Raw genomic sequence first — 25,278 nt, 5'->3', positions numbered from 1 at the left:
ATGATAAAGGGGGTGTATGGGGATGGATAGATAGATAGAAGGGGTGTATGGAGATAGATAGATAGATAGATAGAAGGGGTGTACAGGGATAGATAGAGAGAGAGGGTGGGTGGGGATAGATAGATAGATTAGATGATAAAGGGGGTGTATGGGGATGGATAGATAGATAGATAGATTAGATTAGATGGGCGTGTATGGGGATGCACAGATCTATCTATCTAACCAAACACCCCCATCCACCCCCATCAATCTAACCCAGAGGTTTTCAGCCTGTGGTCCGTGGCCCACCCGGGGATTCACAGACTGTGTGTAAGATTTCCACAGGGTTCCACGTCTCCCTTCTAAAGTTTTGGGGAGCCCACAAATGAAAAAAGGTTGACCCCCATCCCCCGCTCTAATCAACTCTATCCCCACACACGTCTATATGTCTGTCTATCCTGTCCCCCTCCCGGCTCGACCCAGCGCTGGCTGTCAGGTTACCCGCCCACCCCAGGCTCAGCTCCGGAGTCCTCCTGCCCCAGCAGGGCCTGCCGGTGTGTGGACGGAGTTGGGCTCTTTCCTTGTCTGAGCCTGGTATTTCCGTCTGTTCTGGCCCCTGCCTCCCAGCGCTGCGTCCCTCGGCTGCCACCAGGGGGCAGAACCGACCTGGCTCCCACCAGGTTCTGGCCAGCCGCTAACTATTTAAATTGGGAGCCAGAGGCTGGGAGGTGGGATCAGAACTGGCCCTATAAAGCCCTTGTGCAGCGACCGGGACCCAGCTGGGAGCCCAGGGTGAGGGGAGAACACGTCGCTGTCCTGGGATCCACGCCACCACGGGGGACGGTGCCACGCGGGGAGGGGGCTGCAGCCGGGAGAGGTCACAGAGTGGATCCAGGGCCGTGGTGCCCAGAACCTGTTGCGATATTGACTGTCCCTTCGCCATGGACAGCTGCTGAGCGTGGGCTTTCTTCCGGGCCCCGACGCCAACCCAGATCTGAGGCCCCCCTCGCTTTTCCCATCGACGCACAGCTGCGTATCTTCCCACCTGGAAGCCAGGCAAACTCCATCCTCTGTGCTCCAGGTCCGGGCTGGCGTGTCCCACTCCCGCCTTTCGGGACCGGCTCTGAGAAGGGAAGCAGTGAGTGAAGGTGGAAAACAGGGCAGGGCAGCACCCAGCTGGCCGAAGTTGGATTGGGTTTACTGGAGACCAGCTGAGAGTCGGTTCCTTTTGCCCGGGGCTTGGAATGCTGGGATCCGTCAAAATGGAATCGCACGACATCTCCGAGTGGAACGCGTACTACAGCGAGCCCACGGAGGTACGTCAAGCGGGGCACGTTTGAACCCAGTTCTAGCTGTCAGGTTAGAAGACGTGGCTTTCTAATATTCGGGAGGAGGGGGAGGAAATTGACATTACAAAAAAATTTCTACCTGGAATGAGAGGGACGGGGGAGCGGAAAAATCACATTGGTTTCCAGTGCCCCCCTTAAAGTGATCTGTTCTGGGGGAGGGAAGCCCGCACCCCAGGAAGTGCAGGTTGTATCTGGAGCTGCTGCAATGCAGCTGGTTCTGGGGTGCACGCGGCGTAGCAAAGAACACCCCAGGACGTCTCTGCCACTCAGGGTTTTCCTGTCTCCTTTCCAGCAAAGTTGTTGTCACGCAGCAAGGTGTTGGGGCCTGTTCTGCCCGCTGGTGGCTTTAGATATTAAACTCCCCGGGACCTTGGGGGCATTAAACGTGAAGAGGGGATCCCCCGGGATAAAGGGCAGGGTACTCCTGGGCTTGGATCCGGGGGGAGGGGGTGTATGTGTGTACCTGCCGCGGATCCCCTTCTTCACAGGAGTGATACCCCCACCCATGAAGTCCCCTGGCACAAGCAGAGCAGTGGGTTTTGCTGTTCCTGGAAATCCTCTTTCAGAACAGCGAGGAGAGTGCAAAGCGGAGCAGGGAAGGAGGAGGCAGAGCTGGGGGGCAGTGGGTAGGGCTGAAGGCAGGCAGAAGGGGCAGGAAGGGAGGGACGTTCCTCCACCTCATCTCATGGCACCTTCAGCCCCCCTCCAGCCCTGGCATCGCACACCATGAGCGGTGACAAATGACCTGTCCCCCAAACCTCCAGACTGGCTGAGAAACCCTGAGATTTTACAAAGCAGCCAGCGTCAACTCTCTGCCACCTGGTCTGGGCGCCTTTTCCTCCGCAGGCACGAAGGCAGGATATGGATTCGATTCCCCTGTGATCACAGGACTCCAGGAGCCGGGGCTGCCAGCAAAGCAGCCAGATAGTGTGATGCCCCCCAGAACTGGGCCTCTCTCCAGCCCCACTGCTCTAAAGGGCCCGATTCTGCTCCCTGCTGGGAGCCCCAAGCAGTGCCTGGCACAGCAGGGCTGATCCCTGGGGAAGGAGAGCAGAATTGGGCTCGGCAGCATGAGGCAGCATTGGGCCCGAATCACTAGGGGTCGTCCCCCTGCACCTGATCCAAAGCCCCTGGCAGCCAACAGGCCGGATCCTCCTCTCACTCGAGTTTTACTCCTCACCCTTCCTGATCCACCCCAGGTGTGAACGGGAGGAGAGGTGCCCAGTGGTGGTGTTCCCTCTGCACCGGGCCCCCTGCCCACCCCACATGAGCGCGGACGGACTCTGCTTGGGTCCCACTGGTGTAAACAAGAGCACCGGTGTCGGGGAGCCACACCGGCTCGACACCACCGGAGAGGAGCTCAGAACCGGGCGGCAGGGGACTGTAAATTGGCTTTGGAACAAAGCAGAATAGTGCCCCCCACCCCCATCCACACACACAGCCCCCGTCTGGGACCTATGGGGTGAAACAGATAGATAGATAGATAGACTCAGTTGGCGTTTTGTAAATGGCAGAAGGCCCTCGGGCTTTAACACAGTAGCAGCAATGAATCTAATAATCAATTAATCTCAATAATTAATAACGAACAGAGTTCAGCTAATTCACTACACAGCCAGGCTTGGTCCTTGTCCAGAGGGTCCCATTGCCAGAGAGCCCTGCCCCACATGGAAAACTCAATCCACATGCGCACTGGTCATTGTTGCTATGGTCGGCCGGGGGCGGATGGTAGAACGGGTCTCTCCTAGCCCCTAGCCCAGATGGCGTAGTGTAGCTTGGGTCCTGCAGGCTCCCCTCACCGTGGTATCTGGGCCCTCCCTGCACACACTTAGCACTGGGCGCCCACTCCCACTCCAACACACAGGCCTGGTGCGGCCGAATGAACCAGGCACTTGCCGTGCCGCGCTCTCGGGGGTTCCTCCCGATTTACACGAGGGGAGCACGGCTGGCCGTGCTGGGCACTATGGTGATGGGTGTCGCACAAGAACAGCAAGCTGGCTGGATCGTGGGGGCTGGTTGCGATGGTTGCATCTGGGGCTCCCAGCCGGTTCTGGGGGTCACACTCAGGCTGTTTCCCTGCCGTGCGTCCCATGACTCAGCTGCCCCCACCCCTGTGCGCAGAACCTGCTCCAGCCGGCCCGGTCTGGGCTGCCGGGCAGCCAGGGCAGTGGCTGGGGGCCACTCCCGTCAGGGCAGGGCGGGGGGCCAGCCCCTTCCCGTGGTGACGCCACGCGGGAGGAGCCAGCTGTCCCCGGGGATCGGGGCCAGGTGCTCCCTTGGCAAACACGCCGGGTGGGAGGGCTCCATGCCGCAGGGAGAGCAAACACGGACAGGTGACCGTGGGGAAGCTGCCACCCAGGAGCCACGCCAGAGGCTGGAGCAAGAGGGAGCCCAGCCCACAGCCTGCCACGGAGATAAAGGGCCAGATCCCTACCTGGTGTAAAGCAGGAGTGACTCCATTGGAGTTAATGGGGCCAGATCCCAGCTGGTGTCAATCACTGGAATCTGTGGGGCCAGATCCCAAAGCAGGAGTAACTCCACAGAAGCTAATAGCTTTCTGCTGCTTTACATCAGCATAAATCATCCAAATGCTTTCCTTTCCATGGCGGGCGTCCCCACAACTGGCTTCTATTACTGCCTCTGCTACTGTCTTGCTGGGCAAGTCACTTCCCCTCTCTATGTCTCAGTTTACCCTCCTCTCCTTAACTGTGCCCTGATCTGTTGGGCAGAAACTGTTTCTCACTATATGTCTGTGCAGCGCCCGGCGCAATGGGATCCTGATCTCAGTCACTGTGTGTCTGTGCGGCACCCAGCACAACGGGGCCCTGATCTCGGTCACTGTGTGTCTGTGCAGGGCCCGTCGCGATGGGGCCCTGATCTTGGTCACTGTGTGTCTGGGTAGCGCCCGTCCGAGATCAGGGCCCCATCGTGCCGGGCCCTGCACAGAAATTGAGTGAGAGACAGCCCCTACCTTGAAGAATTTGCAATCTAAACAAGTCAAAATTATTATCACTATTTTACAGATGGGGAAACTGAGGCAGAGAGGGGCAGGGACTTGCCCCTGGGGGGCTGTGACAGAGCTGGGGATACAACTGAGATCCGCTTACCCGGGACCCAGCCTTCCTCTCTAGCTAATGGCTGCGTTTATCTCTAGTGGTAGGAACCATTTGAAATGTAATTGGAAAACAGAGCAGGGGGCAGAAAATCCCACCGTGATTTTCTTTCCCTGGTTTCCTATCAGCTGCATTGAAAAATACAACATCTCTTCTTCATTCCCGGCAAGGAATTCAGGCCAGGGTGGGAGTCAGCCTGGGACAGTGGGTCCAGAACAAGACCCAGGCCCCACTTCTATAGACTCATAGACTCCAAGGCCAGAAGAGACCAGTCTGAGCATGTATTTTGGCCCCCTGGATAACAAAATCCATAGAACTTCTCCCGGATAATTCCTAGAGCAGAGCTTTTAGGAAAATATCCCGGCTTGATTTAAACATTGTTGGTGATGGAGAATCCCCCACGGCCTTCGGGAAATGGCTAATTCCCCTCACTATGAAAAATTTACCCCTTATTTCCAGCTGGAATTCGTCTAGCTTCAGCCACCAGCCACTGTGTCTTGTTAGACCTTAATCTGCTAGCTTGGGAAAGGGACATGAAATTCACCATACCTGTAAGCTGTGATTGGTTCCCTAAACCAGGTCCGTCGGCTCCCTGGTTGCCTACCGAGAGCTTTCCAACTGTGACTAGTCGCACCTGGGTGTGTTTGCACCAGGAGCGGTGCCGCTTTCCCTTCCTGCCCACCTGCTGCCGGGCAAAAAGGCTCCCAGGCGAGTGATCAGATGAACAGATGCCATCAACATTTTTAGCCGAACTGGTGGCTGTGAGTTCCCCTATCCCGTTCTTGTGCTTGGCACGTCTGGGCTAAAAAATTATTCGAGGTCTGTAATGGAATAATTACCAGATGTGCCGTGAAATGAAACTGCCTAGCGGGGCAAATGATTTATTGATTATTATTAAGTAAGCAGTAGCCAATTCCATGGGCTTAGAGGTCAACCTGTGGAACTCCTTGCCAGAGGATGTTGTGAAGGCCAAGACTATAACAGGGTTCAAAAAAGAACTAGATAAATTCATGGAGGATAGGTCCATCAATGGCTGTTAGCCAGGATGGCAGGAATGGTGTCCCTAGCCTCTGTTTGCCAGAGGCAGGGAATGGGCAACAGGGAATGGATCACTGAAGATTGCCTGTTCTGGTTATGCCTTCTGGGGCACCTGGCACTGGCCGCTGTCAGATGACAGGATACTGGGCTAGAGGGACCTTTGGTCTGACCCAATATGGCCGTTCTTATGTTCTTATGTCACTGGACTCAAAATGAGGGTATTTCCTTAGTGCAGTTGGTTTTTTTCTACTCTGTACTCCAGTCCTGGAACAGAGGTGGTGGCAAACAGCATGCCAGCAACCCCGCCCCTTTCAGAACCAGCACTGGTGCTTGGTTCCCCGGAACCAGCCATGCCCCAAGAATTGCCTCCGTTTGTCCCCCTTAAGACAGATCCTCGCTGTTTGCAACAGCGCCTCCCGGGAACGAACCAGCATAAACAGCGTAACAAGGAGGAAGTGTCTCTGCAAAGACCGTGCGCTGCAGAAAAAGAACTCGTGTGGCCGGGTGTAACAGCGCCATCTAGTGACTTCTGCTGCAACATTATCATCACAGGTGCACTGTGGATCCCGCTCCAACGGCAGGGCACCCACAGGGACGAAGGGGGCAGCGCCTCTTGCAGAGCGTTTGTGCGAGACATGCCCCACGCGTGTTTGACTTGCGCTGTGTAGCCCCGTCTGCTTCAGGCATGTCCTGCCCTGCGGACCAGCATAAATGGTTTCCGTTCTGTGGATAGATTTGGGGGGGCGGATTCTCCCCTCCAGCTGGAGTAATTTCACCCAAGCCAGTGGAGTTTCCATGCCCTACAACTGGTGTCCAGAGGAGATTCAGGCTCCTATTTTGGGCGTGGGGTGTTACACCGAAGAATTCCCCAGGTGGCAGCCTGCAGCTGACCAGTAATGGCCCTCGAGGGGGCGGCTTTTGGAGCAGTTGATGGTCTGGTCTTTGATTTTCTGGTGGTTAGAACAAAAAGAATGCGGGGGAGGCAGGACGCCTGGGTTCTATTCCCTGCTCTAGGACGCAGTGAGTGGTCTGGTGGTTAAAGGGGTAGGAACATAGAATTCTATGATTCTATGATAGGGCTGGGAGGTAGGACACCTGGGTTTTATTGCTGGCCAGGAAAGTGGAGGGTGGTGACAGCAGGGGCAAGCGGAGTTCTGTTCTCAGCTCTGCTTGCAGCGTGACCTGGGGCAAGTCACTTGCCCCTCTCTGTAAACTGAGACAACAGCATGCTGAGGTGCTTTGAGATCCTCGGGGGGCAGGAACTGCTGTCTTTGCTTCGGATCCCTCTCTGCGAGCGTCCAGAGCTGTATTCCAACCACCAGCCAATGGCACTGGAATGTGGGCCCAACCGGCTACATGATGGGAAAAACACGACATCCGGGCTGGGTGCGCACAGTCCAGCCTGCTTTGCAGTCCCTCTTTCCGTTACATGGTGCTTAATTTGCAAGCTATCGGATGTCTTCTGTATAACAGTCTCACCACTTGAATGACGGGAACTGGGTTTTTAGCATCTAAACCCGACTACGCAGGCTGGGGGGGAGGCTGTTTTCTTTCGCATTTATTGCTAAACCCTTTCAGTTTTAAGATTGGACACTAGTAGCTGAAACGTCTGGGATCTATAGCTGGGGCAAACCTGCATAACTCCATTGGCATTAATGGGGCCTGATCCCCAGCTGGTGTCAATGGGCCAGATCCCAGCCGGTGTCAATCGGCCGTAGCTCCATGGGAGTCTACAGAGCCAATTCTCCAACTGCGGTAAATCAGGGTCACTCCATTGGAGTCAATGGGCCAGATCCTCAGCTGGGGTAAACGAGCTCACTGAAGCCAAAGGAGTAATACTGATTTACCCCCAGCGGATCTGACCCTGATGTGCAGGGAGGGGAATACCCTTTCCAGCAGGGCAGCATTTGTTCCTAGAAAAAGCTCTTTGGCTGAAGAGTCAAGTTGGAGAGCAATAGGCAGCTTTGGGGGAGCCCAGGAAGGGGGGCGTTAGGTCCTGAACATTGCAAGATTGGCTTAGTGAGGGGGAGGTTTCAAACCCAATTGCTCCCAGGGCTCCCTTCATTTCCCATCTGGCTTCGGAGCCCTTGGGAGTCAACTTTACAAGTGTTTCTTAGCAACCAGCGTGGCCAGACTTCAACTTAAAACCCAAAGGAAAGTGGAGATTCTCACTGATTCATATGACTCTGGGAGCTGGGGCTTTAAGGAACACACCAGCTATTACAAGGAGATCATGAGGGCTGGCACCGCTGCATGACAGCCCTGGGGATGAGAGAGATCTGGGACAGGGATCCCATCTCCCAAATGCATTAGGTATCAGCAGGCTTTCTAAGGTGGGGTCACACCCGCACACACTTTAAAGCAGGGTCATTCTCACACCCACACGGACACACCCCCACACTTTGAAGCAGGGCCACTGACACACACACTCAAGCATACGTCACACCCCACCCCCAGCACTGCCAACTGCCCACTTTTATTGTGCGTCTCAGACTAGCCTATGGTTTTCTCAAAGCTCCAGCTGCAGGAGTCATGGGAACACAATGGAAATGCAGCTGGCCTTTCTTTTATAACAAAGTGAGTTCCTCACACTGTGGCTGTGGAGAAAAGCTTGTCACCTTGACCCACGGTCAGCCTCAATGCTCAGAAACCGGAGGACCAAGAAAAGGAATCCAATGTGTGTTGCTTTTGAAAAATCTCATGCTTTTTTGAGGCCTGCTTCCTGATATTTGAACTACTTTGACTCTCAGCTCTTTGGGGCAGCACCTAGCGTGATGGAATTCTGGTCCATGAACCCCTGGGTTCTATTTGTAGTTGAGGGAGGGGAGTCGGGTCTAGTGGTTAGAGTGGGGGGGCTAGGAGCCAGGACACCTGGGTTCTATCCCTGGCTCTGGAAGGGGAGTAGGGTCTATTGGTTAGAGCAGAGAGGGTCCTATGCCTGGATTTGTCACTGATCTGTGCTGTGACTTTGGACATCTCTGCTCTGTGCCTCAGTTTCCCCATCTGAAAAATGTTGGCTTCCTGCGGTCATGAAGGGTCAGAGGCCTGGAGGTGGCTGGAGCTCCCAGCACAGAAAGGGAAGCGTCTGGTCCAGACGCCTCAATGTCCCTCTCCCATCCCTGACAGATACCTTTTTCTCCTACGTTCAGGAAGTCACCCTCCCCTCCACCGTCCTGCCCTCCCTCCGTCCCAGCACTGGGGCTGGACTGCAGCATATCCCACAGCCTGGGCTTGAACAGCTGGTCCCTTCCCAGCCTGCGGCATCCGCCCCCTGTCCCGTGCTCCAGGCCCAGCACAGTGACCTGATTGTCCTCCATGCCGAGGGCTCTTCAGGAGCAAAGAGGCCAGGGAACAGCCACGTCTGGAGCAGACGGGGAGCTTCGGCCATGAAGCAAAGGGGGAGACTCGGGATGGGGCCTGGGGCCGGTTAACATGTCTGATTCCCTGCTCCGCTGGGAGGTGAGATGATCCGACGCAGGGGATCTTGACTCCAAAGGAGCCTCTGTTACAGGGTGTTTCCTTCCCCGGGCCCGGGTGGGTGCCGGGGGCCAGTTCTCTCCCTGCCCCGATGCAGAAAGGGGAAGGGGTCCCGGGAGTTAGTGCTGAGCTAGCTGACGGGGTGTGGGGGGAAGGGTCCTCAGGTTCTTCCCAGGCTAGGGGGCTCTAGAGACTGACGCCAAATCCTCACTCAGGCAAAATCCCCAGTGCCTCTTCTAAAACCAGGGGTTTGCCCTATGGACTGGATGTTTCTTGTTAGGTGCATGGAGGATTGAGATCAGGGCCCCATCGCGCCAGGCGCTGCCCAGACACACAGTGACCGAGATCGGGGCCCCGTCGGGCCGGGCGCTGCCCAGACACACAGTGACCGAGATCAGGGCCCTGTTGGGCCGGGCGCCGCCCAGACACACAGTGACCGAGATCAGGGCCCCATCGGGCTGGGCGCTGCCCAGACTTATCCCCTGCCTTAAAGATCCCACAGTCTAAGCAGACAAAGGAAGAAGTACTGCTTTCCATTAACACCTGGTCAAACCATGGCCCCAGAGAGATTAAATGTCTTGTCCAAGGTCACACAGAGACTCTGTAGCAGATCTGTGAACTGAAGGCTGGTCTCCCGAGTCCCGGGTCAGGACCCCACTCCCTCCCCAGCACTGTCCTTTCTCCTCCTCCATCGCTCCTTTAGAAGAGATACAGGGTTTGACCCAGTGGGCATGGCCCCAGGATTGGGCCCCCAGCCGCTCAGACGCTAGGGGCTGTATTTGGCCAGCAAGCCAAGCACTGATTTGAGTGGGAATTTGGCACTGCCCTGGTATCTGAGAGGCGGCCGCAGGGGTGAAAACTAACTGAGGAGTTTTTGTGGGAGGGGTGGGGGAAGAAGCAGGAGACTCCTAACAGGTGCTAAACTGCGGGTTTACTCCAGGCTGGGGGCTCAATCCAGTGTTGCCAGCTCTCCGGAGCCTTGGGAATTGTTGGCCTGTTTCTTAGAGCTCCAGCACCTGGAGTCCCGTGAATATGGGAGAATCTCAGTTCTGTTTTTAAAATCAATTCCACCTCTAGCCCTGGTGGGCGTGTACAACAGGGGGTTCCTGGAAGGCCCCAAATCCAGATGCCTGGCAAACAGCCCCCCCAAACGTATGAAGTTTTTGGGAAAAAACAGTAAATCCCATGATTTTTAAGTCAGTCTTGGGATTTTTCTGGCACCGGGGTTGGGCATATGAGGTCTATGTCTGAGGGTATCTGGATAATTGCATGGCAGGGACACGGCTTTGTAATAGGCCCGGTGCCCAGCTGGGGGTGCTCTCCCCAGTGTCACAAGTTCCCATCCTACCTCTGCGTTGTGAGTGTGGCTTGTGGGGGAGGGCGGCTTGCCCAGCAGGAGGTTAAAGATTCCTCTGCCATTTAGGGGAGGGGCAAGGGCGTACCCCGATGTCCTGGCTGGCCTCCCCCCGGCTTGTGATAGACCTGATACCAATGTCCAAGGCTGCGAGTGAGCTGCTGCCGCAGGGAGAATGGTTCTGGTGTTTGCCTTACACAATCGCTGTGTCTACAGCCCTGTTTGGAAAGGCTTTGGGGCCGCCCGGGCCGTGAGTGACACCACCGTCCTCGGCTGTTGCAACTGCTCCAGGCCTGGCCATATGGATCCACCCTGCCACGAACACGTGTGCTTTGTGCGTCGAACCACATGAGCGGCACTCACCCGGCACGGCTGGGGCATGTAGCCACACGCCCCAACACAGGACACACCAGCACAGCGGTGGGTTTGCTGTGAGGCAAGGAGCAGCAGTGCCTGGTAAAAATAACAATAATAATGTATAAGAAGATTAGAGATTATCCATTTGCATACACTCTATCTAGCTATCTAGCTATCCCCATAACCCCATCTATCTAATCTATCTATCTATCCCCATACACCCTATCTCTCACAAGGAGAGGCTGAGGGAACTGTAGTTATTTAGTCTGCAGAAGAGAAGCGTGAGGGGGGATTTGATAGCAACCCTTCAACTCCCTGAAGAGGGGTTTCCAAAGAGGATGGAGCTCGGCTGTTCTCAGCGGTGGCAGATGACAGAATGAGGAGCAATGGTCTCAAGTTGCAGTAGGAGAGGTCTAGGTTGGATATTAGGAAACACTATTTCACTAGGAGGGTGATGACGCACTGGAATGGGTTACCTAGGGAGGTGGTAGAATCTCCATCCTTAGAGGTTTTTAAGGCCCGGCTTGACAAAGCCCTGGCTGGGATGATTTAGTTGCGGATTGGTCCTGCTTTGAGCAGGGGGTTGGACTAGATACCTCCTGAGGTCCCTTCCAACCCTGATATTCTATGATTCTGTCTCTCTATCTACCCATCCCCATACACCCTATCTATCTATCTATCTATCTATCTATCTATCTATCTATCTATCTATCTATCCTCATATCCCCATCTATCTATCCATCCATCCATCCCCATACACCCCATCTATCGAATCTATCTAATTAGTAGAATAGAATCTGGAGTAATTGGTCCTGCTTCGAGCAGGGGGTTGGACTAGATGACCTTCAGGGGTCCCTTCCAACCCTGATATTCTATGATTCTATGATTCTGTAATTAGATTAAACTGTTTCTTCCCGGCCTTTCCCCTGACATACAAATACCACCCTGTCTGTGGCCAGAAAGGCTGTGGCCAGAAAGGCTCCCTGCTCTGGCCATGCGGCTCCTCTCCCGCTCACCTGCCCCCACTGGGCTGCAGATGGCCACGGTCTGCAGCAGGATCTCCCTGCTGAATGACATGGGGCTGACGCAAGGCCGGGGAGATAAGCACCGTAAAGCAATCAGGCAGCAAGGAAATAGGAAGCAGAAGGGGACGGGGGATGTCAGTATTTACACTGGAGATCCTGGCAGATAATAATGCCGGCTGGCTCAATGGGTCCAGACCTGGGGCTCTTCAACGCTCCTCTCAGCCCTGCCACTTGCACAGTGCCTCAGTTTCCCTTCTGTAGAAGGGGGCTAATTCCACTGGCCAGAGGGGGGTGGTGAGAGTGACTTGGTTAATATTTGCAGAGCTCTCTGAGGGTGACTTAGCCTTGCTTAGAGCACAAGCCTCACATTCAGGAGATGGGTCTCCCATCTCTGCTGCTGTCTCCTTCGGTGACCTTGGGCCAGGCCCTGAATCTCGATGGGCCTTAGCTCCCTCTCTCTCCAATACAGATACTGATCCTTCCTTCGTCTGGTCAGACCATGAGCTCTTCGGGGCAGAGACTGTCTCCTACTGTGTGTCTGGGCAGCGCCCAGCTCAACTGGGCCCTGATCTCGGTCACTGTGTGTCTGGGCAGCGCCTGGCCCGACGGGGCCCTGATCTCGGTCACTGTGTGCCTGGGCAGTTCTGTGACCTGTACATGGGGTCTGTACGTCAGGGCCCCGTCGCACCGGGCGCTGCCCAGACACACAGTGACCAAGATCAGGGCCCCGTCGCACCCAGCGCTGCCCAGACACACAGTGAGATATAATCCTGACTTCAAAGAGCCTACAGGCCAAATAAGCAAGGATGCCCAGTGCCTTCTAAGTGCCAGCCCAGTGCCCATTCCACTGGGCCTGATTCCTCTCCGTATATGGGGAACTAATATTAGCACCTACCAGGGAGCCAAGCCGTTTGCTGCACCTAATCCGGATCTGAAGTTTGCAGAAGTGTAAATGGGGGACAGGTCAGTTAATGGCAGTGGCGTTACTCCAGACCCCGACCAGCGTCACTGAGACCAAGCTCAGCTCCTGTGTGCTTCAGGTTTTTATGTGATCACTGTATTATATGTAGCTTTTAGTTATTTATCTAGTGTGTGATCTTACTGACGGCCGTGACGCTCAGAACTGGCTCTTGGGCGCAAGCAGACAACCTGCAGTTTAATAAAGCCATGCACCTAGGAGCTAAGAACCTCGGCCCCACTTACAAGGCAGGGGACTCTATCCTGGGAAGCCGGGACTCTGAAAAAGCTTGGCACCGTGGAGGAGAATCAGCTGCGCATGAGCTGCCAGTGTGACACTGGGGCCAAAAGGGTGACTGCAATCCTGGGAGGCATCCACGGGGGATCTTGAATAGGAGCAGAGAGGTGATTTTACTTTGTGTTTGGCCCTGGTGCGACCACTGCTGGGATCCTGGGACCAGTTCCGGGGCCCACAGTTCAAGCAGGATGTTGGTAAATTGCAGAGGGCTCAGAGAAGAGCCGCGAGAAAGATTGAAGGGTTAGGAAACCTGCCTTGCAGTGAGACATGCCAGGAGCTCTCTCTGGTTTAACAAAGAGACAGTTAAAAGGGGACTTGACCCCCGCCCCCATCTATAAGCACCTACAGATATTTCATAATGGGCTCTTCAGTCTAGCAGAGGAAAGTCGAACACGATCCAATGGCTAGAAGTTGAAGCCAGACAAATTCAGACTGGAAATAAGCGGTAAATGTTTAACAGTGAGCGTCATTAACCATTGGAAGGACTTCCTGTGGGACATGGTGGATTCTCCGTCACTGGCAATTTTTAAAACAAGATGGGACGGGTTTTATGTAACAGCTCTGCCCTAGGAATGATTTTGGGGTGGTTCTCTGGCCCGTGCGCTCCAGGAGGTCAGGCTAGATGGTCACAGGGGTCCTGTCTGGTCTTGGGCTCCGTGAATCTGTGAAACCCTGCTGTTTCCCAGGAGGACCCTGAGTCATTCCCACGCAGCGAGACGGGGATATTGATCTCGGCCGGCTCAGGTTCTATCTCCCCAGGCTGATGGAGGTGCTGCATGTTCTGGCCAAAGCCCCTCAAGCGGGAGCCGGTCACACCAGCGCCAGGGGCGCTCAGCTGAGGCAGTGACAGAGTGACATGGGTGCTCTCTCTGTCTCCCCCCCACACCCCACACAGTGGGAAGGAGGCTGTGGGTGAGGTCAGTGATCCAGAGGCATCCCAAGGATTCCTGCCCATATGTCTGACATCAGACAGGAGGCCAGGGGCCAGATGGGCCTACGATGTGCTCAGGGGTGCCAGGGTGTTATTGAGAGACAGGCCAGGACCAAAACATCAGCTCTGAAGCCTCTGAGCTGTTGGTTCTGGCTCAGGGTCTGCACCGTCACACACGCAGACTCCTGGAGACAGCGCTGCTCTGCCCATCTGGAGTATCAGGATTACAGAGAGTGGGTAACATGCTCCGTATGCCCCCCAGTGGAGCTATGGCCAACTGACACCGGCTGGGATCTGGCCCATTGACTCCAATGGGGCTACGGCCGACTGACACCCGCTGGGATCTGGGCCACTGACTCCAATGGGGCTACGGCCGACTGACCCCAGCTGGGATCTGGCCATTGACTCCAATGGGGCTACGGCCGACTGACACTGGCTGGGATCTGGCCCATTGACTCCAATGGGGCTACGGCGGACTGACCCCAGCTGGGATCTGGGCCATTGACTCCAATGGGGCTACGGCCGACTGACACCGGCTGGGATCTGGCCCATTGACTCCAGTGGGGCTACGGCCGACTGACCCCAGCTGGGATCTGGGCCATTGACTCCAATGGGGCTATGGCCGACTGATCCCAGCTGGGATCTGGGCCATTGACTCCAATGGGGCTACGGCCGACTGACACTGGCTGGGATCTGGGCCATTGACTCCAATGGGGCTACGGCCGACTGACCCCAGCTGGGATCTGGGCCATTGACTCCAATGGGGCTACGGCCGACTGACACCGGCTGGGATCTGGGCCATTGACTCCAATGGGGCCATTGTCTCCAATTGACACCAGCTGTGTCCAGTTTTGGGCCCCACACTACAAGAAGGATGTGGAAAAATTGGAAAGCGTCCAGCGGAGGGCAACAAAAATGATTAGGGGACTGGAACACATGACTTATGAGGAGATGCCGAGGGAACTGGGCATGTTTAGTCTGCAGAAGAGAAGAGTGAGGGGGGATTTGATAGCAGCCTTCAGCTACTTGAAAGGGGGTCCAAAGAGGATGGATCTAGACTGTTCTCAGTGGTAGCTGATGACAGAACAAGGAGTAATGGTCTCAAGTTGCAGTGGGAGAGGTCTAGGTTGGATATGAGGAAAAACTTTTTCACTAGGAGGGGGGTGAAGCACTGGAATGGGTTCCCTAGGGAAGTGGTGGAATCTCCTTCCTTTGAGGTTTTTAAGGTCAGGCTTGACAAAGCCCTGGCTGGGATGATTTTAGTTGGGGATTGGTCCTGCTTTGAGCAGGGGGTTGGACTAGATACCTCCTGAGGTCCCTTCCAAGCCTGGTATTCTACGATTCTATTCTATGATCTGGCCCATCGAAGCTTTGGATGATTGACCCAGCTGGGATCTGTCCCACTCACTGATATTTCGCTGAACATTCAATATAAGCAGCGAACAGCATCCGTCTCCCCAGATCAAAATTGCACAGTCGTGTCTGACATTTGCTCAGGGCAGGTGGCCGCACCCGCCGGGCAGCCCCGCGTTAGCCAGTCAGAGAGAGCCATGTCCCGGGATTCATGCAGCTGTGCCAATAGGAGATCGAACTCAATCTAGGGCCCCGCTTAACCCACCCTCTGAAGAGCCGGGCGGGCGGGCGGGCAGGCGACCCTTTCCTGCCAGCACAGACAGAGCGAGCCTGCCGCAGGCCGGTGGATGCTGGCAGTCCTGGTGGCTGGGCTGCTCACTGGGTGATCACACTCCGCTAGGAGGCGGCACACCGGGAACAGAGGGGTCTGGAGCATGTGTGTCATCGCACATTAGCACACACACATACTCCCCTTCCCTGGCGGGAAGCTGGGAGTCACCAAGGAGAGGTACAATTGGCCAGATGCATTCTGGGGTATTTTTTCCCCACCATCCTGCGAAGCATCAGAGATCAGCCACAGCTGGAGACGGGACCCTGGACGGGGTGAGCCAGTGCTCTGAGGTGGCCCGGAAAATCCTCTCTCTAGGTGCAGGGCTGGTGGGTCTGGTCCATGTGTTCAGGGTCAAGCTGATCGCCAGGTTCGGGGTCGGGGAGGAGCTTTCCTGGGTTCTGGCCCCAGCTCTGGGAGGGGATTGGGATCTAGTGGTTAGAGCAGGGGGCTGGGAGCCAGGACTGCTGGGTTCCATTCTGAGCTCTGGGATGGGGGAGTGGGATCTAGTGGTTAGAGCAGGGGGGCTGGATGCCAGGACTCCTGGATTCCATTCCCAGCTCTGGTGTGAGGGCGTGGGGTCCCAGCGCTGCAGCTGACTCTCTGAAGGACCTTGGCAACAACAAGTCATTTCCCAATGCTGTGCCTCAGTTTCCCCCTCTGCAGCACAGGGGTGACAATACTGCCCTGACTGCTCCTGGGGAAGATCCATGCATGTCTGTGAGGAGCTTTGAGATCCTCCTGGGGGGCCCCAGAGCAGAGCCCATGCAGTAGGTTTATTTCTCTCTGTGGCCAGAGAGGGACAGAGGCTGCTACAGAACAGGGGGCGCATATCCCCACCTGCCCCTGGGCTCGGAGGGGCTGCCTCAGTGAGGAGGGGCTCAGTTTACCCCCTGCTCTTCTGAGACTGTTACAAGTTGCAGGAGCAGTCACAGAGTTCTGGGGAAAGCCGTCTCCACACTGGGGTCAGATGGGTGGAGGGTCCCTTGGGCTGGGGGGCCATGGGGCCTGTGCTGGGGTCAGATAGGGTGGGGGGGTCCCTCGGACTCGGAGTCCATGGGGCCTGTGCTGGGATGGGGGGTCCCTCGGGCTGGGGGTCCATGGGGCCTGTGCTGAGTCAGATGGGGAGGGGGTCTCTTGGGCTGCGGGGAGCCAATGGGGCCTGTGCTGTGGTCAGATGGGGAGGAGGGTCCCTCAGACGGGGGGAGGCAAGGGGGTAAGTGTAGGCCAGGGCTGGGGGTGAATTTGCAGCCAAATGTTCATTTCAGCCGCCCAGCCAGACCCCTCCGCTCGCCCAGGAACTGCCGGGTGTGGAAGGACCTAAGCGAAGATGAACAGCAACATAGGGATTTCATGGGGGAGTCAGGGATGGCCTTAGCTAGCGTCTCACAACTGACTGGGCAGAGTGTGTAGTAATTGGTAACAGGGTGGGGCAAAGAGATGCCAACTGAGAGCAAGGCCCAGTCGTGCTGGCCAGGTGCTGCCCAGACACACAGTGACCGAGATCAGGGCCCCATCGCGCTAGGCGCTGCCCAGAACCCAGTGACTGAGATCGGGGCCCTGTCGCGCCGAGCACTGCCCAGACACACAGTGACCGAGATTGGGGCCCCGTCGCGCCGGGCGCTGCCCAGACATTCAGTGACCGAGATCGGGGCCCCGTCGGGCCGGGTGCTGCCCAGACACCCAGTGACTGAGATCGGGGCCCCGTCGCGCTGAGAGCTGCCCAGACACACAGTGACCGAGATCGGGGCCCCGTCGCGCCGGGCACTGCCCAGACACCCAGTGACTGAGATCAGGGCCCCGTCGCGCTGAGAGCTGCCCAGACACACAGTGACTGAGATCGGGGCCCCGTCGGGCCGGGCGCTGCCCAGACACACAGTGACCGAGATCGGGGCCCCGTCGCGCAGGGCGCTGCCCAGACACACAGTGACCGAGATCGGGGCCCCGTCGCGCAGGGCGCTGCCCAGACATACAGTGACCGAGATCAGGGCCCCGTCGCGCCGGGCGCTGCCCAGACATTCAGTGACCGAGATCGGGGCCCCGTCGGGCCGGGCGCTGTCCAGACACCCAGTGACTGAGATCAGGGCCCCGTCGCGCTGAGAGCTGCCCAGACACACAGTGACCGAGATTGGGGCCCTGTCGCGCCGGGCGCTGCCCAGACATTCAGTGACCGAGATCAGGGCCCCGTCGCGCTGGGCACTGCCCAGACACACAGTGACCGAGATCAGGGCCCCGTCGCGCTGGGCGCTGCGCAGACACCCAGTGACTGAGATCGTGGCCCCGTCGCGTTGAGAGCTGCCCAGACACACAGTGACTGAGATCGGGGCCCCATTGCGCAGGGCACTGCCCAGACACGCAGTGACCGAGATCAGGGCCCCGTCGTGCAGGGCACTGCCCAGACACGCAGTGACCGAGATTGGGGCCCCGTTGCGCCGGGCGCTGCCCAGACACACAGTGACCAAGATCAGAGCCCCATCACCCCGGGTGCTGCCTAGACACAAAGTGACCGAGATCAGGACTCCATCGTGTCGAGTTGCCAACGTTGTATTTAAAAAATAAGGGACTGTTTTCTTAGCATTCCCACCCCACCTCTCCTCCCACTATTATTTGGGGTCCCAGCGCCCTGCCAAGGTGGCTAGGGGCAAGGTTTGGCCTTTCTGCAGCTCAGTGTCTGTTTGCAAAGCCTGGTTGCAGCCTTTGCATAGAATTGGGGTGAAATTGAATAGTGCAAACCGTAAGGTCAGGCACTTAGGGACTAACAACAAGAATTTTTGCTATAAACTGGGGACGTATCAGTTGGAAACAACAGAGGAAGACCTGGGAGTATTGGTTGATCACAGGATGACTATGAGCCGCTAACGTGATCCAGCCATTGAAAAGGCTAACTCAGTCCTTGGATGCGTCAGGAGAGGGATTTCCAGCAGAGATAGGGAAGCGGTAGTACCTTGTACGAGGCACTGGTGGGACTCATCTGGAATACTGTGTGCAGTGCTGGTCTCCCAAGTTTAAGAAAAATTAATTCAAACTGGGACAGATGCAGAGAAGGGCTACGAGGATGATCCGAGGAATGGAAACCCTGCCTTAAGAGAGGAGACTCAAGGAGCTTGGCTTGTTTAGCCTGACCAAACGCAGGCTAAGGGGAGATAGGATTCCTCTCTATAAACACATCAGAGAGAGAAATACCAGGGAGAGGGAGGAGTTATTTAAGGTAAGCACCAATGTGGACACAAGAACAAATGGATACAAACTGGCCATCAACAAGTTTAGCCTTGAAATTAGACCAAGGTTTCTGACTCTCAGAGGAGTGACGTTCTGGAGCAGCCTCCCAAGGGGAGCAGTGGGGGAAAAACACCTACCCGGCTTCACGACTGAGCTTGATACATTTATGGAGGGGTGGGATGACAAAACTGCCTACAATGGCTAGCAGCAAATATCTCCCAAGTTACAGCTGGTGATGGGACGCTGAGTTACTACAGAGAATTCTTTCCCAGGTGTCTGGCTGGCGGGTCTTGCCCACATGCTCAGGGTCTAACAGATTGCCATATTTGGAGTCAGGAAGGAATTCCTCCCCCCTCCCCCCCCCGGCTCAGATTGGCAAAGACCCTGGGGTTTTTTTTTTTTGCCTTCCTCTGCAGCATGGGGCCTGGGTCACTTGCAGGTTTAAATTAGAGCAAATGGTGGATGATTTGAGGACTTCAGTAACTCAGAGATAAGGGGGCTATCACAGGAGTGGGTGGGTGAGGTTCTGTGACCTGCCACGTGCAGGAGGTCAGACTAGACAATCATGATGGTCCCTTCTGGCCTTAAAGTCCGTGAATCTTTTAAAACCAAACAGGGCAAAACTCCTTTGAAAATCAGTTCCAGGACTCGGCTAATGTCAAAAGCAACCGTATAGTAACAAAGCCATGTGCCCAGCCCAGCACTCACAAGCTGCCCTACAATAATGACGCAGCATGCATACTGACCTTAATTAATACACTAGCACATGTCCTGAAGTCCAAAGGGAGATCCAGAAGGATAAGTTATTGTGGGACGTTATGAGGCAGTGTTGCTGGTTGCCATGTTCCACCCCAGAGGTGGCCACAGGAGCAGGAGATCTTGGCATGGAGATTGCTGCTGAGTCAGCCTGCAGAGTGGAAGATGCTGTATTTCAGTAGAAAATTGGGTTTTCCGCTAATGGACATTTTGGTGTGACAAGTGTCTGAAAAGCCAACATGCCCCAAAACGGACATCGCTCAGTTCAGATTCCTGCCTCATGGAAGCTGTAGTTCAGTTTCCTTTTAGGGGAAGTCTTCAATTTCTTCAATTTCCTTTTAGGGGAAGTCTCTTCAGCTGGACAACATCTCCCATAGTGCACCACATCTAGCGATTCCCAGGACAAAACCACCTTCCCTCACCAGGAAGGGTGACCACGGTGCATCATGGGAGATGTAGTCCGACCAGAGAGCGTGGCCTATAGAGAAGAATGGGGAGCATGAGGCATCTGAACTACAACTCCCATGAGGCACACAAGCAAAATTTCCAAGCTGAGTTTGCCGCTGAAAAAAGTTGCTGCTTAATTTCTTTTCCCCCTTCAAGTGAGCAGGGGTTGAACAGCTGTTTCCTGTAGAACGCCCCCATCTGGGTAGGAGCCCATGTCTTGTCCCATTTGCCTCCAAGATTGACCCTTTCCGCCACGAGCATCTCTTTGCTACTGCCCACAGTTTCCCCATCTGTAAAATGGGACTAGTGACCCCCCACCTCACAAGGAGAGCTAATTAGTTCCTGCCAAGTGCTGCTAGATAGCGCAGCAGGGCTGGAGGAAGCCTGGGAAGGCTGGAAGTGGGATAGGAGAGCTCAGTTCAGCTGGGCACCAGAGCCCTGTGAATTTTGGATGATGGTTTCAAGGCTGTAATAGAGTTTGGGGTGCACACTGGCAGGACTTTGGGTTGGGCTGGGCGAAGGTTCAGGAATCTGGTTTGCGTCGGGGCGGGGGAACCATGGTGGATTCTGCTATACCTAAAATTACAGGAATAAGCTAAACTGCCATGAGCACCTTTATAGCAATGTAACCGCGTCCACAGGAGAAGCTGGGCTGCTTTCACCTGCTCTGTTTCTAAATCAGTACAGTCCTAAGGATTCAAACACAGGGCATAGATCACCCCTTCATCCAAGCAGGCAGCCTGAAACCTGAGTCCCTCCAGACCCCCACATTTCTGGAGCTCTTTTCTGAATTCCTGGCAACATGTCAATGTCAAAGAGTTATGTTTGAATAAGCGTTTCTTCCTCACAGCTCACCCATCTATCGCTCCCTCTCTCTATATATGTCTATTTATACACATACACCCCATCTATCTATCTATCTATCTATCTATCTAATCATTGCTGTAAGGCACCTGTCGGCACCGTATACAAGCTCTTTCACCCTCTCCTCGTTTCTAGAGCTTTGCCGTACGAGGGAGAAGGGTGACAAAGCCCCATGACCCTTGCAGACCAGAGAGCCCTGCCCAGGGATCTTTCCTGGCTGCAGGGTTCCCACGTCTCTGATTTGCCCCCTCCAAAGCCTCAGGGGCTGATTCACACCCTGCCAAATCAGCAGCTGGCTGGAAATTTGCCCCTGAGCTGTCTATTCCCCCGACAACGTCTTGACTGAATGAGAGCTTTTCGGCAGAGGATCTCAAAGCATAACTGTATGAACCGAGGAGTAGGGGCAGGGAGGGGATTTTCCCTCCGTATCTGGCGTTGGTGAGGCTGATACCTCATCCTGCATCCAGCTCTGGGGGCTGCATTTTAAAAGGGATGTTGACACATTGGCAAGGGCACAAGAAGAGCCACAAAACCAATCAGGGCCAGACGGTGAGAAACCAGCGGAGTTCAGTCTGTGTCGGTGATCAGAGAAAAGATCAAGAGGTGACTTGATCAGTGTCTAAGTATCTTCCTGGGGCGAAAACACCAGGCACTAGCGGAGAAAGGGCAGAACCAGCTGAAAATCAGGCCCAAGTGCGGGTGATTAAGCTGCGGGAACAAACTGCCCAGGGAAGTGGTGGGTCCTTCAGCTCTTGGTGTCTCTTGGAGGCCTGTTTAGCAGATGCTTCATCCAAACACAGGTTGTTGGGCGCAATTCAGGGGTGACTGGGGGATCTAATGGTCCCTTCTGGACCGAAAGGCTCTGACTCTTTCCCACGGCATGGAGTGGTCCCGGGATGCAGTCAGACCCACGAAAGTCCCGGAAGAACGAAGCCAGGTAGCAAACCCGTTCTGCCATCGTCACTGCAGTCTACAGGGGAGCTTAGCCCACCAGGTGGGTTTTCATCATGGAATCTCAAAGCACTTTGCAGAGCTGTGGCCGGTTTACAATTGGAACCCAGGAGTCCTGGCTCCCAGGCCTGTGCCTGGCACGCTGAGGAGCAGTGTTCATGGGTTTGGAGCCTGATCGAAACCCCATTGAAATTGATGGCAGTTTTTCCATTTACTTCAACGGGCTTCCAATGAGGCTGTGGTTGAGCTGTGGGCTGCAAAACTTAGCAACGCTCAACACCACAGACAGGAAACATACAAGGTGGCACCGACTGCATTGATTGGCAGCAGGGCAGCGCTCATAAATGAGCCCTTTCTGTTAAAGCCTATCTAGTGTAAATAGCAGGCACCATTGTTACACCTGCGACTGGGATCCCACTTTGCATTGCACTAAGCTGTTTATTTAATGAACTCTGCTTTAAAGGTGACCTGAGAAGGGGACAAAATACTGGGTTTATGGCCTTCCTTCGCAGACCTGAAGGAGAGCTGGCTGGTTCGTTATTTGAAAGAAGCAAGTTTTGCTGCTCCTTTTTCACATTAGAAATGGCAGTCTTGGGAGTGAGGGCTGGATTCTGATCTCAGCTCCATTGGTATAAATCTGGAGTCACTCCTGATGTCAAGGAAGTAAGGCCTGGAGTCTGATCTCAGCTCCACTGGTGTAAATCTGGAATGTCTCCACTGAAGTTAATAGAGTTAGAGCCAGATTTTGGTCTGAGTTCTACTGGTGTAAATCTGGATTCACTCCAGTTTACATGAGAACAGAATACAGACCTCTATCTTACACACTCCTGAATTACTTTTCCTGCTACAATCCATTCCCATCCTATCCCCTGGATGCCAAATCCAGCTCTTGATTACACTGGTGCAAAGCAGGAGTAACTCCACTGTGTCCACATTTACCCTAGTGTTACTGAGACCCGAAGCCAGCCCTTGGTGTGCGAGTTACTGCCCTGCCTCACGTCACCGACCCTCTCGACTATGTCACCCCTGAACTAGTCCGAAGCCCTCTGTGGTAGTTGCAAGGCTAACTCTGTCCCTTGGCTTCTCCTAGGTCTATCCATCCGTGAGCACCATGACCTCCAGCCTGGGGCCGATGAACACCATCAACTCCTACATGACACTCAACTCGCTCAGTTCCCCCAGCTCCATTAACATGACCTACCCGAACAGCCCTTCCCTCACCGGGCTGACCAGCTCCGCCAGCCCCATGGGCCTTCCCACTATGACGTCGCCTGTCAGCCCGGTGCTGACGCCACTAGGGACCCAAGCACCCACCATAAACTCCCTATCCCCCTACCCGAACGTGAGCCAGTCCCTGGCCCCTCTGGGATACCCAGCCTCGGGCATCAACCGGCCCAAGGAGATCAACAAGTCATACCGGCGCACGCTGACTCACGCCAAGCCCCCGTATTCCTATATATCCCTCATCACCATGGCCATCCAGCAGGCCCCCAGCAAGATGCTGACCCTCAACGAGATCTACCAGTGGATCATGGACCTCTTCCCGTATTATCGGGAGAACCAGCAACGCTGGCAGAACTCCATCCGGCACTCGCTCTCCTTCAACGACTGCTTCGTCAAAGTGGCCCGCTCCCCGGACAAGCCTGGCAAAGGCTCCTACTGGGCCCTGCACCCCAACTCCGGCAACATGTTCGAGAACGGCTGCTACCTGCGGCGCCAGAAGCGCTTCAAGATTGAAGACAAGGCCAAGAAACCGAACGCCAAGCCATCGGGCGCCCAGGAGCAGGCTTCCAAACACCCTGAGCGGCTCCAAGAAGGCCAAAGCCCCAACACAGCTTCCGAAGGGGCCGAGTCTGGCCATTCAGATGCCTCCCACGGTTCTGAGGAGCAAAGGGGCCTGGTCCAGTTGGACTGCTCTGGCGTGCAGGGTTCATCTCCGGCCTCCGAGGCCTCCCCCATCTCTCAGCCCATGAATAGCCACTACTTCCCCTCTTCCATCACCAGTCTGGACCTCCCAAACGACCTCAAAATGGACCCTCAGTACAACTTCAATCACCCCTTCTCCATCACCAACCTGATGTCCTCCGAGCAGAGCCACAAGATCGACCTGAAGGCTTACGAGCAGGCCATGGCCTACAGCGGCTACGGCTCCCCCACTGCGCCGGACGGCAAACACGCCTACGAGACGGCCACTTCGCTCAGTGAAACTGGCTCCTACTACCAGAGCCTGTACAGCCGCTCCCTGCTCAATGCCTCGTAATGGCCCCCCTTCGGAGAGCCAAGGCCGCTTGCGGAGATTGGGGGCAAGGGGCAGACGCCTTTCCCCCACCTACCCCCCTGAGTGTAAGACGTTCCCGTCCATTGTCCACCATGCACGACATGGGGAAAGGAACGAGAGGCCAGCTCCTGTGCCAGGCACTGTGTAGGGGCTCCTTTTCTGGGTGTGGAAAATACCCTCCCACTCCCCAGCTCCCCCCACCCTCCAAACCTTTCAAGGGAGCAGGGCAAAGTCTCTCCCCAAGGTAATGGCCAGGTGGGGTCAACACATTCCACATCTCCCCTTGTCCTGGCCACTTCCTGGGAGACCACGCCAGCCAGTCAACAGCCCAGCTAGGATCCTGCCCCTGGTTCTGTGCCATTAGCTACCAGAACGGTGCCATTGAGCTCAGCGGCAAGGGAGGGCCCTCCCCAGCTAGGGTGGGGCATTGGGTGAGCAGCCTTGTCTGTTTCCAACAAGAAGAGCTGTACATCCACCCCCTGACCTAGAACTGGGAGCCTGGGAGCAGCCCTTGTAGTTCCCCAGGCACATGGAATTCACTGCCGAAATGTTACAGTTCCCAAGAGCTTCTCCAGGCGATCCCCAAACCCTGTAGATCCGCACATGGCAGGATTCCACTGTTACGTCCAAGGGGCTTGGTTATGCCACCAACACATTGGGCCCCGTGAGTGTGAAGCCTGGTGCGGGGGGAGGAATTGTTCTAGATTTTTGTTGTTGTTGTTTTTTGTAAATGGCTTTCTATTTAAATATTTGCTTTGGAAAAGGGGTTAATAGAGTCGGTTTTAATATATCATACTTTAGAGAGGGATTTGTTTGTGGATGGTTCGTTTTAAGTGTGTCTTTCCTTTTTTTTTTTTTTTTTTTTTTTTTTGGTATTCAAGATCATTAAAAAAATAACACACTTCTTCGCTGCAAGATTTCATCTGTCCAAATAGGAGGTTACATCGTTATCATAATTACCTGAGGAGAGCTAATGTGACTCCAATTTTTAAAAAGGGCTCCAGAGGGGATCCCGGCAATTACAGGCTGGTAAACCTGACTTCAGTACCGGGCAAACTGGTTGAAACTATAGTAAAGAACAAGGTTGTCAGACAATGACATATGTTGGGAAAGAGTTAACATGAGTTTTGTAAAGGGAAATCATGCCTCACCAATCTACTAGAGTTGTTTGAGGGGGGCAACTAAAATGATTAGCGGGCTGGGGCAC

At 55.2% G+C, this 25,278-nt stretch overlaps 1 protein-coding gene across 1 annotated transcript; it reads left to right on the top strand.

Moving 5' to 3' along the window:
* The first annotated feature begins 1,223 nt into the window (after positions 1-1,223).
* FOXA3 (forkhead box A3) lies at positions 1,224-24,053 on the top strand. Its single transcript, XM_077840566.1, has 2 exons — positions 1,224-1,295; positions 22,884-24,053. Exons 1-2 carry the CDS (start codon positions 1,224-1,226, stop codon positions 24,051-24,053), a joined length of 1,242 nt encoding a protein of 413 aa, XP_077696692.1.
* Positions 24,054-25,278: the final 1,225 nt, after the last annotated feature.

The sequence above is a fragment of the Eretmochelys imbricata genome, chromosome 23 (genome assembly GCF_965152235.1).
Source record: "Eretmochelys imbricata isolate rEreImb1 chromosome 23, rEreImb1.hap1, whole genome shotgun sequence".
In the NCBI taxonomy this organism is placed as follows: domain Eukaryota; kingdom Metazoa; phylum Chordata; order Testudines; family Cheloniidae; genus Eretmochelys; species Eretmochelys imbricata.
This window is presented reverse-complemented; position numbering and strand designations above follow the sequence as displayed.